Source organism: Oryctolagus cuniculus, chromosome 20, assembly GCF_964237555.1.
Source record: "Oryctolagus cuniculus chromosome 20, mOryCun1.1, whole genome shotgun sequence".
Taxonomy (NCBI): domain Eukaryota; kingdom Metazoa; phylum Chordata; class Mammalia; order Lagomorpha; family Leporidae; genus Oryctolagus; species Oryctolagus cuniculus.
In genome coordinates, this window is record NC_091451.1 from 10248490 (window position 1) to 10264069 (window position 15580).

The 15580-nt window shown below is 36.0% G+C and overlaps 1 protein-coding gene across 8 annotated transcripts in view; it reads right to left on the reverse strand.

Annotated features, from left to right (window-relative positions):
- Nucleotides 1-450: 450 nt before the first annotated feature.
- PPM1A (protein phosphatase, Mg2+/Mn2+ dependent 1A) overlaps nucleotides 451-15580 on the reverse strand; it is a 52897-nt gene continuing 37767 nt past the window's right edge. For 3 of the 8 annotated variants that reach the window (XM_051825939.2, XM_070065029.1, XM_070065028.1), the window contains 5 exons: nucleotides 13048-13901; nucleotides 10536-10653; nucleotides 6398-6506; nucleotides 4939-4996; nucleotides 451-3932 (listed from right to left, as the gene is read on the reverse strand). In XM_051825939.2, the coding sequence (XP_051681899.2) occupies nucleotides 3903-3932; nucleotides 4939-4996; nucleotides 6398-6506; nucleotides 10536-10653; nucleotides 13048-13901 (1169 nt within the window). In that variant the 3' untranslated portion in view covers nucleotides 451-3902. 8 annotated transcript variants of the gene reach the window in all.

The window sequence follows — 15580 nt, forward strand, 5'->3', positions numbered from 1 at the left end:
TACTGTAAAATCAGCAAAGTTTAGACTAAAGTACATATCACGAAATTCAAAATTCAGCAAAATTGGAAAGACCAGTACTCCTTTTCATCAGTTCTTTCAGAAATCACAAGTAGGATTCCCAGATGAATCCGCCCAGTAAAGATGGGCAGTCAAATGACCTTCAGATACTAAAACCCAGTCATCATCTGACTGATATGGATATTAACACTGGCAGTGTGCTATAAAGAGCAGAGTTTTACTGAATACCAATTTAGCTACACACACACACACACACACACACATACACACGCATGCACAAGTATTTTTTAATGCTTTAAACTCAAGCACCTCCTATTTCCAGGGTTGGAGAATTCTAAGGAATACGTTACACCTATTTCTCTGACTTCTGTTGTCAGCAGGAATAGCAAACAACATGCATTCATAATCAAGCACACAGAATGGACTTAAGCCTTGCCTCGTCAATTCAATTTTATTCTTACACCAAGCAAAACTTTCTTCAGAATGTAATTTTTAACTCTGGGAAAAGAAAACAGAACAAAAGCATTTCCAGATGAACAGAGGAAAAAAGAATGAGCTGTTTAGGCAGGGAACTGCCCTGTTCAGGAAAGTTCCTGGTAGACAGTAGGTGGGCAATTTCTTTTTAAATCAGCCATCCAGTTACAATATTAACATAGACTAGATTGCAAATTCTTACCAAATGTAAACTCCTTGAAAGCAAGAATCTAGTCATCTCCTTACAGCCCCAAGGTGCTTAGCCTAGAACAGTGCTTTGCAATTAACACTCAAAAACAAAACAACTAAAAACCATTTTGTGGCAAAACAGTGTTATTAGCTGGATTAATCTATGATCAAATGAATGATCACTAAAAGTACTGCTGTAATTCAGAATATGGGAATTACAGAAACGATTTATTCTGTAATCCAAATTTCTTAATGTTAGGAAGTTAGTATAAAAAATTACATCGCTGGAGCAGCTGCATAGTAGTCTAGAAGCAAGTTAATGACTATAACTAAAAATATGTTTGAGACAGTTCTAAAGCTGAATAAGAAAAGTACCACCTTGATTTGTCAGAGTTAATTCTTATATTGAGAACTTCTCTGTTATCTCTAAAAGTATATTCTAAGAAACTGGAAATTAGGAGAGCTTACCTTTTTAAGATAGTAAGAGATAGATCAGTGAAACTGTTCATGTTAGGGCAACAAGTGCCTACTATGTAAAACTGAATTTCCCATTAAAAGCAGCAAATTGGGTTCACCCTAATAAGAAATTTAAAGGACAGTGTATTTTTAATACTCTATTATCATCATTCAAGAACTCTTTCCCTCCAAAGTAAGGAACACAGAACACATCAAACAATTTTGAGGCATTTTCCTGAGATGCTAAGTAGCATAAAAAAAGTAGGGTCAAGAACTGAAGTGGTACAAAAATGAAGTGCACAATACAGGTGCAAAAGTGCGTTTTACCAGTGTGGTTGGTTTCCCACCATCACCATCGCCTCCAGGCACCAGATCGTGGTCTGCTTGTTAGAACGCATTTCCCTCCCTCCGTGTTTTCACAAGGGAAAATCCCCACCTCCTGGGGCAGTGCTGACTCACGTGGAAAAGACATCATCTTCTAGCTCACACTCAGACGTGGTCTTCTCTCATTTCCACGCTTAGTTTTAGTACTAGTAATTTTAACAGAGGGATACTGTAGTAGCTTGTTTGGTTTAAAGACTCTCAAATAAGAAAAACCCCTACATATGCTGTTAACCGAATGAAATACAGGTTTCTGTCAGATTTCACTTGTGACTTAAGTTTTGCATTCCAAGAGTACATAGCCCAGTTCAAGACTGTAAAATTTCTGGGACTAAAAACTTCAGATTACTTTCAAAATGAAGGACCTGACTTATTGTACTAGTACATCTGGTAATCAATCTATGCTAGAAGCAATGGTGTCCATGAAATGCACACTTAGATGCTTGCAAAGCCGTAATGAGAACGTTATCACACTTTGCACTCTACCACAGAGCTAGACATTAAGGAATCACAGAGGTAATTCCAACTGTTATGAATTTCTAAATTTAAATAGTACTTCAGTTTTTCTTCATTCATGCTGGATTCAGATATAAATTAAACACAATTAAGTTACATTTAATCACCTCACAAATGAGAGGGATAATGAAAAGATTTTGCTGGTATGAAACTACTTAAATCAGAGACATTTCACATTACTCTTCCCACTACTCCCCTAACTTTACATTAGTTTTAAGGCTATATATACAAATATGTATATCTCCAAGTTAGGGAAAAAAATATATAACAAAATGGATTATACTAGTTTTTTTTACACAAGGTTTTTTGATTTTGTATTCAAAGTTATATTTTACTCTTCTATTTTATTAGTTTTCTAGTGGGGAATCTGCCTACTGAATGAGTAAATTACATGGTGATAAATACAATACTCACCCTAAGGAGACAAAAATACAGAAGGGCACAGACAGCAGTCTTTTCAATGTGACAGATTTTAAAACTCACTTTCACATATGCTTAACCAGAAGGATTTAAGCCTAAATAAATTAGGTTATTTTATTTCTACAATTCCTTAAGTTTTGAAAGTTATTTTAAAGGCCAACAGCTAAATATTATCAACATGCTATAATTCAAGTCACAAATACATCGTAACCACTTGGATTCTAAAGACATGGGCCAATTAAAAATCACAGGCAAACACACACTCACACACTCACACTCACACACACCTACCATAGAGTGTTAGGCTGTGGAACTTTGACAATTATTTTAATTAAACAGTAGGCAAAGTCAAGCTGATGCACATCTTAATGAAAAACAAGCAGCCCAAAAGAAACTTAGTTAAAAAAATAGATTAAGGAACAACAGAGACTTAAATCTTCTAGTCTTTCTAACAGAACAGAAACAGTTCCATCTATGCCTTGAATAACAGTATCATCCAATTAAAAGAGACTACCAACTGTCCCTATGAGAAAATTTCATTTACAATGGCACTGGGTATTTTAAAAGGCAGGGGTACAAGAGGAATTACACATACATGATTAAACTTCTTGTTTGTTAAATCAAGCTTTATTGATAAAATGGAATTCAGAGTATCTTACTAGGACAGCAGCAGGCCCAGCCAATCATGATAGCAAAAATATGGCAGTCTCCTCCTCTATGTAGGAAGCTGCTGCTTATCAATTAGTAATTAAATGTAAGGACTTGTAAAAGAGGTGCAAAGAATCAAGGCGTTTGAGCCTCAAGATTGATGTTCTTATGAATATACTGTATTACCTGCAATACTCATGGCAACAAGGAGAGAACATTCGGAAAGACAGTTAAATGAAGGGAATGGCTGTATCAGTGGCGCCAATCCTCCCACCAAGAACATTAAGATGGTTTCCAGCAACTCCTTGGATGTCCAATTTTGTAATTATTCCCCATAATCACGCGCATATTTGAGTGTCTAGCTGACACGGCTGCTGCTCTCCCTGTCCCAACCCCAAGTCCAAACATAACATGACTTGAAAGGGTTATGTATCTGTTGCTTCACACAACAAGCCAAACATATCTTTTAACTTTGATAGTGATTTAAAGCAGTTCATAATTAAATATGAGCATTTTGTACACGGACAATTACACTTTACAAAAAAACAAAATCATACAACAAAAATTGCTGGAGTCTGATTTACAACATGAATTATGGTTGAAATCACGTTTACATAAGTCTCAAATTTACAAAAAAAAAAATCAGTTCTGGGCTAGCTGTTGTACTGCTGAAGTTCTCTGGTGTAATCTCTCTCACCCACGTCATATCCCCTTCCTTAGAGTTGAGGATGGATGTTAAAAGGTTCAAGCTGTACTCTCCTTTGGAGGTGAAGGTAAACTCCATGGCTAGATGAGCAGTTTTACCACATATCATCAGTTGATGTAGAGTCCTTTATAAAAGGAAACAAACAAAACAAGGAACTAAATTAAAGCTTAGAGGTGCTAAAACTACTTTCTGGATAATGCAGAGAGATAAAGGTTTTGTAAAACTGACTTTTAGCATATAAATGTTCATCTTAAAGTATACAAATATGTATGTATGTATTATCAATAATCTATTCCAAGAACTGTTAACTCTGTTTTATGTTTGGAAAATGTGGAATGAGGTTACGTGAGGTTTAACAAATGTTATCACTGAATCAGTAACACTATATAATATAGAATACAAAGAATATTTTCTTTGATAAACTCAGTCCGTTTTTAGAACACAACTTTCATAAACTTTTAATGCATTAGAAGAGACTAAGACCTTAAGTAATACAAAATTTGGGAAAGCTTCATAATGCAATACATAAAACACTTGAGCTGTGCCCAAATGATTTTAAATGACCACTTCTCTATAAACATCACACTACAAACAGACTTGCGACAGAAAACTTGCTTGGAGAATATGGCATTCTAATGTCATATAAACAGTGCTCCCTACTTTAATATTTAAATGAGATCTGCATGCTACTTCAGGATTCTAGACAAAGTATTTCCAGCCACAAAAACCATTTAGTGGACATGGATATTCTGCAGTTCTGCTGTGGCGGCTCACAAAACCTAGAACAATCTCAGATTCTGAGCACACATATTATTCCCACGACAACAAAAACAGACCATCAAGTGAAGACAAACGTTCTGAAGGAGACTGCTTGTGGAAGCTTTGAAAAACCAGAATAATTCAAATGGACTTTCTTCGGTTTCGAGAGAGGTGGCCACTCACCATGATTATGTCCTCAATCACTAGAACTGTGGTGCAGGCAGAGATCAGAGCAAGCAGAGTTCAGAGCAATCAGTCAGGGGTATGTGTGAGAGAATGGGTGCAGTGAACAGCTCTGCAAAAACAGGTAGGAAGGATATGCATTTAGAGTGGAGGGGAGGGAAAGCAGAGGGAGCTAAAACGCTACTTACAGTGTCATCATTTTTGTAAGGATTCAGTCTATTGTAAACGGCTTCAATTACATTCCGCCTAAATAAAAAAAAAGCAGGAAATTAATTTTTTTGAAAAAGTACATAGTGCTTAATTACTCACAGCCAGGTGTTCATCAAAACTTCAAAAACAATCATATACTTAGAAATTATTTTAGTTCTGTTTCTTACGTTCAATAAGGGAACCTCACTTTAAGATATCTGGGCTCCAATATTAAAGTAGAGGTGAATTTACTCTACAATGTAACATTCTATCAACCCAGTTAATAGAAGACAAAAGTCACGGTTTGAAAAGAAAAGCAGTCTGACCTGGTCTACTCAGATTGGCAATAGCTTAAGTGGTTGTGAGTCAGCACTGGTAAGGAATGCCATTCTTACAATGTAATACTAACATATACTTAGTAGTCAGGAGATGAATCTTAGTTTTGAAGAAGTAACTTCAATGGCTAATGTAGTAAAATAATTCAGACAATTTAAGTTTTTGCTTTTTAAAATGCCCCTTGAAAGGTGCTTGTAAAAAAGAAATATCAAATATGGCATTTCCATGACAACCTAGGAATCCATAGTAAAATCCATAGTAGCATGTATAAGTTATAGCTTCTCTCATTCCAAAATTGATTTGAAGCAATTTTATAGCCAGCCATTATGCAGGACATATGGGAAAGAAAAGTTTCCCCAAAATAAAAGCTTCAAACAAGAACTTTTATAATCATTATGTAGTGAAATGATTAAAAAGAATATGGCATAGTCACAAGACACAGTGGAGAATCAAGGAAATAAAAATAACACATCTCTTATAAGTCAATTATATGAGTATTTGAGGTAAAAATGTTTTAAGACTTGAATGATAAAATTGCTTGATTTCTCCACTGTAGTATGTGTAAAGCTGTCAGCTTAATATTTAACACAAATTAGTCCAGTTCCATGAACTAAAGTGGAAAGAGAAAAAGGCAAAAAATGTGTTCTCCTATCTCTCCTGACACCAACTGTAACCAAAGAGCAACCAGCAACCAGGAACACTGGGAAAGTTAGAGATCCAGGAACATGGCTCAGATGGATGAAGGCAATCTGCAGTGTTGGGTTATGCAGATTGACAAGCTTATAAACCTGCTACTAAGACTCGGACTTTGGTATATGTAGTTTAAAAAAATTCTTTCACTCTGTTATCTCATTTATGCTGCGTGAGGCAATCAATGTCACCCAAGTTTCCACCAAAGCTAACTCTCAGTACAGGTCCTTACAGGCACTGGTATTCTGCTACCTAAACAAGGATCACACCCTAATACTAAAAGAACACAGAAATCACAGCTTAAATATTTTGAAGATGCAGACAGCTGCATCACTTTAGAAATTAGGGGTGCACACACACTTGATCACACACACACACACACCGTTTCCACACCCTAACACGGAATGTCCGAGTGCACAGAGCGGGACTTACTTGCTGGCCAGTTCGCCCCCTGGAGGGAGGCTGGGGATGTTCTCGCTGGCTAATGTGCGCATCACGTGGACTAAGTCCGGGACGCCTTCCCCCTGCTTCTTTAGGATTTCTGGGGATCAGAAGTACTTTTTTTGTAAGTGTTATCCAGATTAAATTTTTTAAAAACTGAAACAAAGATAACTTAGGTTTTTAAAGATGGCATTTACCACATCTGAGATTTTCTAGACTGGCATCATTAAAACAACAAACAACAATAATAAAGTCCCCAGGTTGACCTTTGAAAATTTTTGACAAATGGATGTAGAAAAAGACACAAAAGATGAACTTCAATGAATGAAAATAAGATAAAAATGTAGAAAGAAAAAACATGTCATGTTAAATTGATGCGTTACAAAATCAGGAACACGAATGTATACATGAGAACATCCTTCTTAAGATGTCAACTAGTTACTTCGGAGGAGATAACTCCTTTCTTTAGACTGGAGACATGTTTCCTGAATTTTACCCTGTAAAATACACCGCACTGATTAAAAAAATAAAAATAAAAAAAAGGAAACAATTTCAAGATTTGAAAAAAATAACTTTTTCTAAGTATAAGGGAATTTAGTGATTACATACTAACACAAATCATTTTCACATTTATATTTGCCAAACAGTACTTAAGTAACATGCACACAAATTAAGTTATACACTGGAACTCCACTCTCGGCTCAATTTTCCTCTAAAGTATCTTTAAACAGTATATAGATATATAATACCATTTCCTTTGTTGATTACTTGAGTCAAGCCTTAAATGTAAAAGGTCTAAATTTTTAACAAAGTGTTTAAAAACAGGACGATCTGATAACCATACAACTGCATTTAAAAGAATTAATGTCCAAAAAACCAGCTATCAAATGGGTACAGCAATACACCCTGAATGTTGCCACAATCTGTTATTCCTATCACAGAATATAAAAAATTATAACCAAAGATCCTTACAAAGAACTCTAAAGCTATTCACTTCCAAGTACAAAAATTCTTCATGTGGGGGTTTTAGCAAATTCAAGCCAAAGATATTCAGTAAATTATGTGTTCAAGTTTTGTTTTTCAATGTTTATATTAAGAAATGGCATTTTCTTTGTCATCAATGGGGCCAGAAATGATCATTCTAGTTCTCAATTTGTAAATACTTTGGAAAATAACAATGCATACGAAGATCTTTCATCCTCTGATCAAGCTTCAAAATGTGATTTCATCATATTAAAAGACACATATTGAAAGACAGACATTGCTACCCATGATATTTCGTTAAAGGTTCAATTTCTCTTTTAAGAATAAAGGCCAAATTCACCATCTAGTAGTTTTTGCCTTTAAAAAAAACCAAAAAAAAACAAAAAAAACAAAACCAGTCTTAAATCTGAACAAAAACCAAGGATCTCAGGTTGGGTTTGCCAAGTTCCTTTATTGTGGAGCATAGTTATTCTACATGGTTCTAGTGCTGGAATCTAATGTACAAAAATAAAGGGATTTGATGTTTACCTAAACTGCACAATTTCACAATCTAAAACTATAAAACACTTAACATACAGTCTATTGCTAAGCCAATACAATTATTTGGATAGGTAACTACATACAATAGAAATGAACACTGATGATAAATTCAATTGATGATGGTTTCAGGTCTAAAAAAACATTACCTTGAATTCTCTATATTTGATGTATCTTACATCTTTGTTAAAATATAAATTAGGATATTTTAACTGTGAGAAAATTACAAGAAACCAAATCCTTTAAAAAAAAATAACGTAAAGCTTTAAAAACTTCGTAAGGGACAATCCATTTAAACTATCTGAACATTAACACTAAACTAGACTTGCTTCCTTATGCTTTGAAAAAGAAAATTATTTTTAAGAAATATTCCTTTAATTCTCTTGGACTATATATTTTAATTAGAATGCAAAAAGACTGAACGCTTTTTATAAAGAATATATAGGTATAGAATATCCATGTTTCACATACATATATACAAACACATTCTGCTCTCCCTCCCCCTCTACCAGGTATGAGGGATTCTTCCCGGGTATGTAAAAATTAGCAACTTTAAAGCTCAGGTAGTCAGCAGCAAAAATTTTAAAAATATATGCATAAGTATAATCTTAAATTGGTTTAGAAGGCCCACAAACCTAGTATGGTTTAAATTACAGGCTGAATCTTTTACACCCACAGACAGCAGGAGAAAGAGCTGAAAAGCCTTTGTCCTCTTCTACAATGTGGACAGAGAAGCCAAAAATGTTCAAAGCAAACAAAATGAGGTCTGATGGGTCACAGTAATTTACTGAAGGCATTTATTTACAGAAAGGAGGGGGGAGAAGAGGTTTTGGTGCCTGTTTTAGAAGCTGAATGCAGTATTTTTCACTTATGACACACACCAACTTTTATAATGCAAACAGTTACATTCTTCCTATGTTTTTAAATGCAGTTTTAATTGATAAAATATTTATTCTCTAGTTGCAGTCTCATCAAATCTATCTGAGTAAAGAATACCTTATTTCACTTATACAATAATCTCTAATTGAATGGTACAGGCACAATAACACTTAAACATATCAAAAATACTGATTATTAATGTAAACTCTGTTCAGGTGGCAACTCTTGCTTCATAATATAAAACTTAATAGTGTAACAAAATTATGGAAAATATTTCATAATTCCATCAGAATCTTACTTTAATGAGAAAAGCAGCAATTCATTTCTAAAATTTGATACCATTTCATAGTAAAAATAATGAAGTACTTATTTCTTTAAACCAATATCAAAACATGTACTCCCAAGTTGCTTTAAAGTGTCAATACATTAAATATCATCTTATCTCTATACATATTATTCTTGGGGTTTCCTAATTTTCTACTAATTGGCAGTTATAACTAATGACTTTGTAGCAATCTAATTTTTTAACTTTATTGTCTACAGATAACTTCTACTGAAATGATTAATTTAAAATATAAAAATACCAAGACCTTTGATAATAGTAAGAAAACACTCATTGAATAGTATATCCAATGAATGAAATGCTAAATACTACAGACACTATTAGACATATCACTATCAAGTAGGGGAGGGCAATAAAAATAAAATAGCAGCTTCAGACAGTACTGAAAATAAAAACCAATCATGATTGCAATATCACACTGATTATGACTGATATCAAACAGTAAAAAGGGAGGAAAACAACTCAAAGTACATACTGATTGTAACAATGCAGGCACAGTGGGGAATGTACTAGGTCAGTGCTTGCACGCTCTTCAAGGTCTTTAACACGCAAATTAACGACAGCAGGAGCCCAAAATGCATTTTAACACTGTTAAAGTTTTTCTCCTTACAGGGACTACATAATCTATATACTTATTACATATATGCAGTAAACTGATATTAACTGGGCAGACTTCAAGTTTCTATCAAGTAGGAGCTGCATGAAACATCATTCAAACTTTTTCAGATATTTAAAGGTGCTACACTTGAGCCAAATGGCTTTTGATTTGTTTCAAAGTGATTTGCAGAATTATGAGAAATATACTTCAGGAATTCCCCACTCATTTCTTGATCTTACTCAGCTACATTTCTACAAAGTAGGGAATTATCATGTCTTCATTTAAGAACATCTAGTTTGAGACAGTTAATGCCTCAAGCAAGAAGCCTTGAAACAATTTACCGAATTTTTCAAAGCTACAGCACACAAATGTTGCTAATCATAAGGCTGTGACCTTCCTGTTATCAAGATGGTATGCAAACTATCACCATCAAAATAAAAGTCTTTGTAATTAAATAAACCACAAATCAGATTTTCCCAGCATAAAACCACTCATACCAGTGAATTCATCAAGCATTTGAGAGTCCACAAGTACTTCAGCTTTTTAAAACAAGTTATCCTGAAGAGAATGCACAGGGCCACATCAGCTGGTACTGCTAACCTGGCTGTGACAGGACAGACTACACACATCTAAACAGCTGCTGCACAGACGCCCCGTCCCACTTCTGTACACGCAACAACACTCGATGCCAGAGGCATGGAAAGATCTAAGAGCTAACGTGTTAATAGTTTGATTGTGTTGCAGATTTTTCTTTAATAAAGCTACTTATTTTTTGTTAAATGATCCACCTTCTACTCTGCATTCCAGGTACTTGTCCAACTCTGCCTCCTTCTTCACCGCTTCTGGTGACACTTTGGGTGCATTTGGAAAACAGATCAAAATCACACTCATGTTGTCTCGACTTCCCTGGGAAGAAAAAAGTTTGAGAGAATATTTTGGTTTTTTTTTTTATTTTTATTTTTTGTGCTCTTAAAGCTAGCAATGTCATCTATAGTTATAATTGTCCTTGTGTTAATTTTAAGGAAGAAAAAATACAGGTATGCACACATACACTTGTGTGTGTAGAGAGAGAGGAGAACAGAGAATTTTTATGGACAATCTCCCGCCCCCATATAGTGTATATACCATATAACCTATACTCTAATAGACAGGAGAGAAACATTGCAGGTTAAAGCCCACTCTGATAATCATTTTTTAATAATTCTATCAAAGCTATTGCTAAACATTCACTGGTAGTTGTCTTAAAGCAATATCTAAAACATATACACATATACGTGCACATTCATGCCATACAACATGACAGACAATTCTACTGGTACTCTTTACAACAGGATTTGCTATGCAGATCTCTGACAAATTTACAGTTAAAATAATTTACAATAAATTGTGGGGTCAACACATTTGCCTCCTAAGTAAAATATGGAGTTAGAAGTAAAACTATATACATTAACTTTATAAACTACCTTTTAACTATCATTATAAAAAATGACCTTTTAGGAAATATATTCAAAGATACCCGAGTATTCAAAATGATTTAATTAAATGATTGAATTGATGGTGGGGCCTCCCTCTACTCTCCTTCCTACTAGGAAACTGGAGTTAACTTTTACTTTTTAAGCATTTAACTCAGGTATATGGAAAAGACTGATCTTCTGTATCATTAGCTTAATCAACAAACAAACTTAAGAAACAGAAAAGATCATCAGAGGAAAATTGTATAAGATGTGACAAATGTTAATATGTTTGCTAATTTTTAAAATAATGCAGAGGAGCTAAAAAAAAAAGTGGAATCTAAGGTATACTGTGTATTTGCACTCAAGAAAACTGTTCTTAATTTACCTAACAAGCATTTAACTCTCAAGCAGTGCAGAATAAACTCAATAAATGATACTTTCCTACAGACTAAAGGTGACAACATATGTGCCTTAAATCATATTCAGTTCTCCTGAAATTCAGAAACTGACCGTATGCACTATTAATAGAGCTGTTACTCTATTGATGTCAACATATGCGTTGGATATCACAGAAATCAGGTATCAATTAAGTCGAGTTGCTAGTGTGTCTATAAAACCATACAGAATGTTGAATTTGAATCTCTGAATGTTAAATCAAATACACGAATTTTATAAAATCAATGTGTTAAAAAGAAAAATCAATAAAACCACCACTGACAAAATACAACAATAAGCCATAAGTAAAATGTCAAGATTTTCTAGTTTTAATGCTGCCACTCAAGTTGTATAACCCTGTTTGAGTCATTTATAACTTACCTAGGAGAGACAGCAGCTTGTATAGAGGACGTATTATATGTTAAACTAGACAACTTACATATTTCATTCCAGCTCCCTGCTAACATGCCTGGGAAAGCAGCGGCAGATGGCCCCAAGTACTTGGGTCCATGCACCCATGTGGAAGACCTGGAAGAAGCTCCTGGCTCCTGGCTTTGGAATAGTCTAGTCCCAGCCCCGGCTGTTGCAGCCATCTGAGGAGTGAACCAGTGGATGGAAGGAAGATCTCTCTGTCTCTCTCCCTCCCCCCTCTCTGTAACTCTTTAAAAAAAAAAAAAAAAAAAAAAAAAAAAAAAAAAAGAGTATAAGAGTACAAAAGTCTACGAGGTAAGCCTTGATCCAGGTCTGTCTCACTATAGAACAAAACAGCCAAACTAGCTCATCTATGGATATGATCCCTTCTGATGCTCCCAACAAGCATACAGGACACAGTGTGAGAGTATGTCTTACCCTTTTCACAATTAAACTGATTTTTCCAGAGAATTTAAATCACTTACCTGAGTTAGAAACAGTCTCACACCAATTTCTTCTGACTCCATGTCCCAGGCTATTTCTATGACATCACACCAAATGCTCACTAAGTACCTTTGCTGGTGCTGATTCATTAAACCAAAGTCGAAAAGTACTTCCACATATGTTCTGAGATATCACATGGCAAAAGTATTAAATTTCTAAAATGTTTTTTCACTTGTATGAAAGCTAACCATCCCCATCTTCCTTCCTTTAAAAGAAGCATTCTAATATAATCTTTTTACCTTTGATAAACATCCCCATTATTAGAAGGTTCCAAGTAATCGTGGTTACTAAAAGACCAGTCAGTTGACAACTTGCATACATGATAATGGGGTAATTTACTTCTAAAAAGTGTCCCTGTATTTTCATAATAGATGAAGAGTAACCTGCAACTGTGCTAAAACTTACTTTTGAGAACCGCAGGTTACAGAATGATTAAATACTAATTAATACAACATAAATTGTTTTATGCTTAAAAAAAAAAAAAAGGTCTAGCTACCTTATACAAACAGGTGTCGACTACTTCATTGCAAACTTTCTCAAGGTCATCAGTGACTTCAAGTCTGGATCTTACAAAATCACAGAGCTCTTCGTTTCCCATGACATCCCAGATACCATCACATGCAAGGATAATGAACTGATCATCTTCTTCAGATCTTTCAATGTCATGGACTTCAGGCTCTGGAGAGACAAGCTGCTCTGTAGGACCTTTTCCATGGACACACTTGTAATCAAAATCCCCAAGAGCCCTCGATACAGCCAGAGAGCCATTCACACGCTGAATCATGACAGAGCCACCTGCATTCTGAATTCGTTCTTTTTCCAGCGGATTACTTGGTTTGTGATCTTGTGTGAAGAAGTGAACTTTCCTGTTCCTACAAAGTAAACCTCTTGAGTCTCCACAGTTAATGAAGTAAGTGTGCTGGGGTGAAATTAAGACCCCCACCGCTGTTGACCCACTCCTATCTGCACCGTGCTTCTTCTCGGACATAACTCGCATGTGTTCATCAATCTCCAGAAAACCTGTTCTGATTCCATTCTTGACGTTTTCCACAGACGGTGCTCCTGCAGACCCTTTAAAGTCCTGGTTATTGGTGATGTGATCTAACAAATGCTCACAGCAGTACTTGGCAACCTGAGAACCAGCATGCCCATCATACACAGCAAAGAATGACCATGTTTCAAGTCCACTTGGCAAACCGATCACAGCCGTGTGTGCATCCTCCATTTCCACGCGCCAGCCTTGCATGCTGCTTAGCCCATATCGCAACCCATTACCCTGCCCCTGGGCATTATGCTTTTCCATCTTTGGCTTGTCTAAAAATGCTCCCATTATGTCTTGATCCTCTAGTTCTGCAAAGGAAAAGAAACAGGAAAGTCAATCACTGCCTTATCTTTTCTGAAGATACAGCAAAAGTCTTAGACAAGTACTCACAACTCTTACTATAAGCAGACACCTGTGCTGTTGACTTACAAACTGGACACTAACAGGGAAGAACTGGGGGAGAAAGGCTGATCACGCACAGCTCAGAGTGGACCGCAGGTAGTGAGACCTAAAGCGTGGGGATGAGGGGAAGCTGATAAAACAATCTCCCTGATGCTTGGGGTAGAAAGGGGACCTGACAGTGGCCATCAACTTGCACGAACCGGGACAAATGTTTAAGGATATACTGCACCTTTTCTTAGGGTATCTCAGAACTAACTCGTATGTGTATCAATCAAGAAAAGACAAATAAATTCACAGGACATATAAGAATCCTATTAATTCAAACATCTTAGTTCCACGTTTAGGAATTTCCAAAGTTTATCCAAATTACCCGGTTCTATTCCCACTACATGAATCCACTGAGAAAGTAAAAAAAGATCTTCTTACAATGCTCACAATTGGCATACTCCTACCTTTACTCAAGTCAGCCTCCTTTACTGGAATCCCATGCTCCTCCTCTCTGCTTACAGAAAACAGTATAAAGTCTGGCTCAAATTCTACCTCTTCCATGAGGTTTTTCAGTCGTTGATTAAAAAAGTCTTTAATACGTTGTTAAATTACTATAAATGGCCCAATTTCAACTTTCTGTTGTTAAGATTTATTTATTTATTTGAAAGGCAGAGTTACAGAGATGGACAGAAAGGGAGAGAAAGAGATCTTTCATCCATTGGTTGACTTCCAAAATGGCTGCCAACGGCCAGGGTGAGGCTAGGCTGAAGCTAATAGCTTTAAGGGTGGCACAGGCCCAAGCACTTGGGCCATTTTCTGCTGTTTCCCTAGGCCATCAGCAGGGAGCTGGATCAGAACAGGAGCAGCTGGGACATGAACTGGTGCCCACGTGGGATGCTGGCACTGCAGGCAGCAGCTAAACACTTTGGGCTAAAACACCAGCCTGTCAATTTCAAGTTAAAAGCAATTATACAAACCACAAAGCTTCCTATACAAATATACCAAAATTAATCTAATAATCTAATAATCTAAAGGCAAAAACACATTACTATTATACTCTATTTGACCACCATGTATAAATAGTAAAGGAGATCAAAAGGTCTTGCCCTGATGACGAGTCTGAAAGCTTAGTTAATCTCCCTTCCCAATCCTCCAAAGTCTGGAATGGAACAGCACAAGGCACGGAGACAGTTGGTCAGGTCTTAGGTTGGCCTCTAGATGACTAACAGCCTAGGTTCATGGACACTTGGGATCTGTGTAACCCAATGAGTCGCAACAGAACTAAAAGTGATCTGAAAGAAATAACAATGAACAGAGGTTTAATGGAAGTGACCATCACAAGGGACAGTAACTAGGTCTACCAGTATGCAGCTGGGAGACTAGGAGACAGATGCTAACCTCAGAGGAAACTGGGAGAGAAAGAGGGAAAATAAGGCCCTCTACAAAGGAAACAAGAGCTACGTTTGGTTTCCCAGGAACCTTCTGCCTCTCCTTCCCATCCCCAACCCAGAACCAAACAGATACACAGAAGACTAGCTGACTGGTGTAATAAAACAATCTGCTTACTCCTCTGCCCCATTACAATTCCACTAGCTGA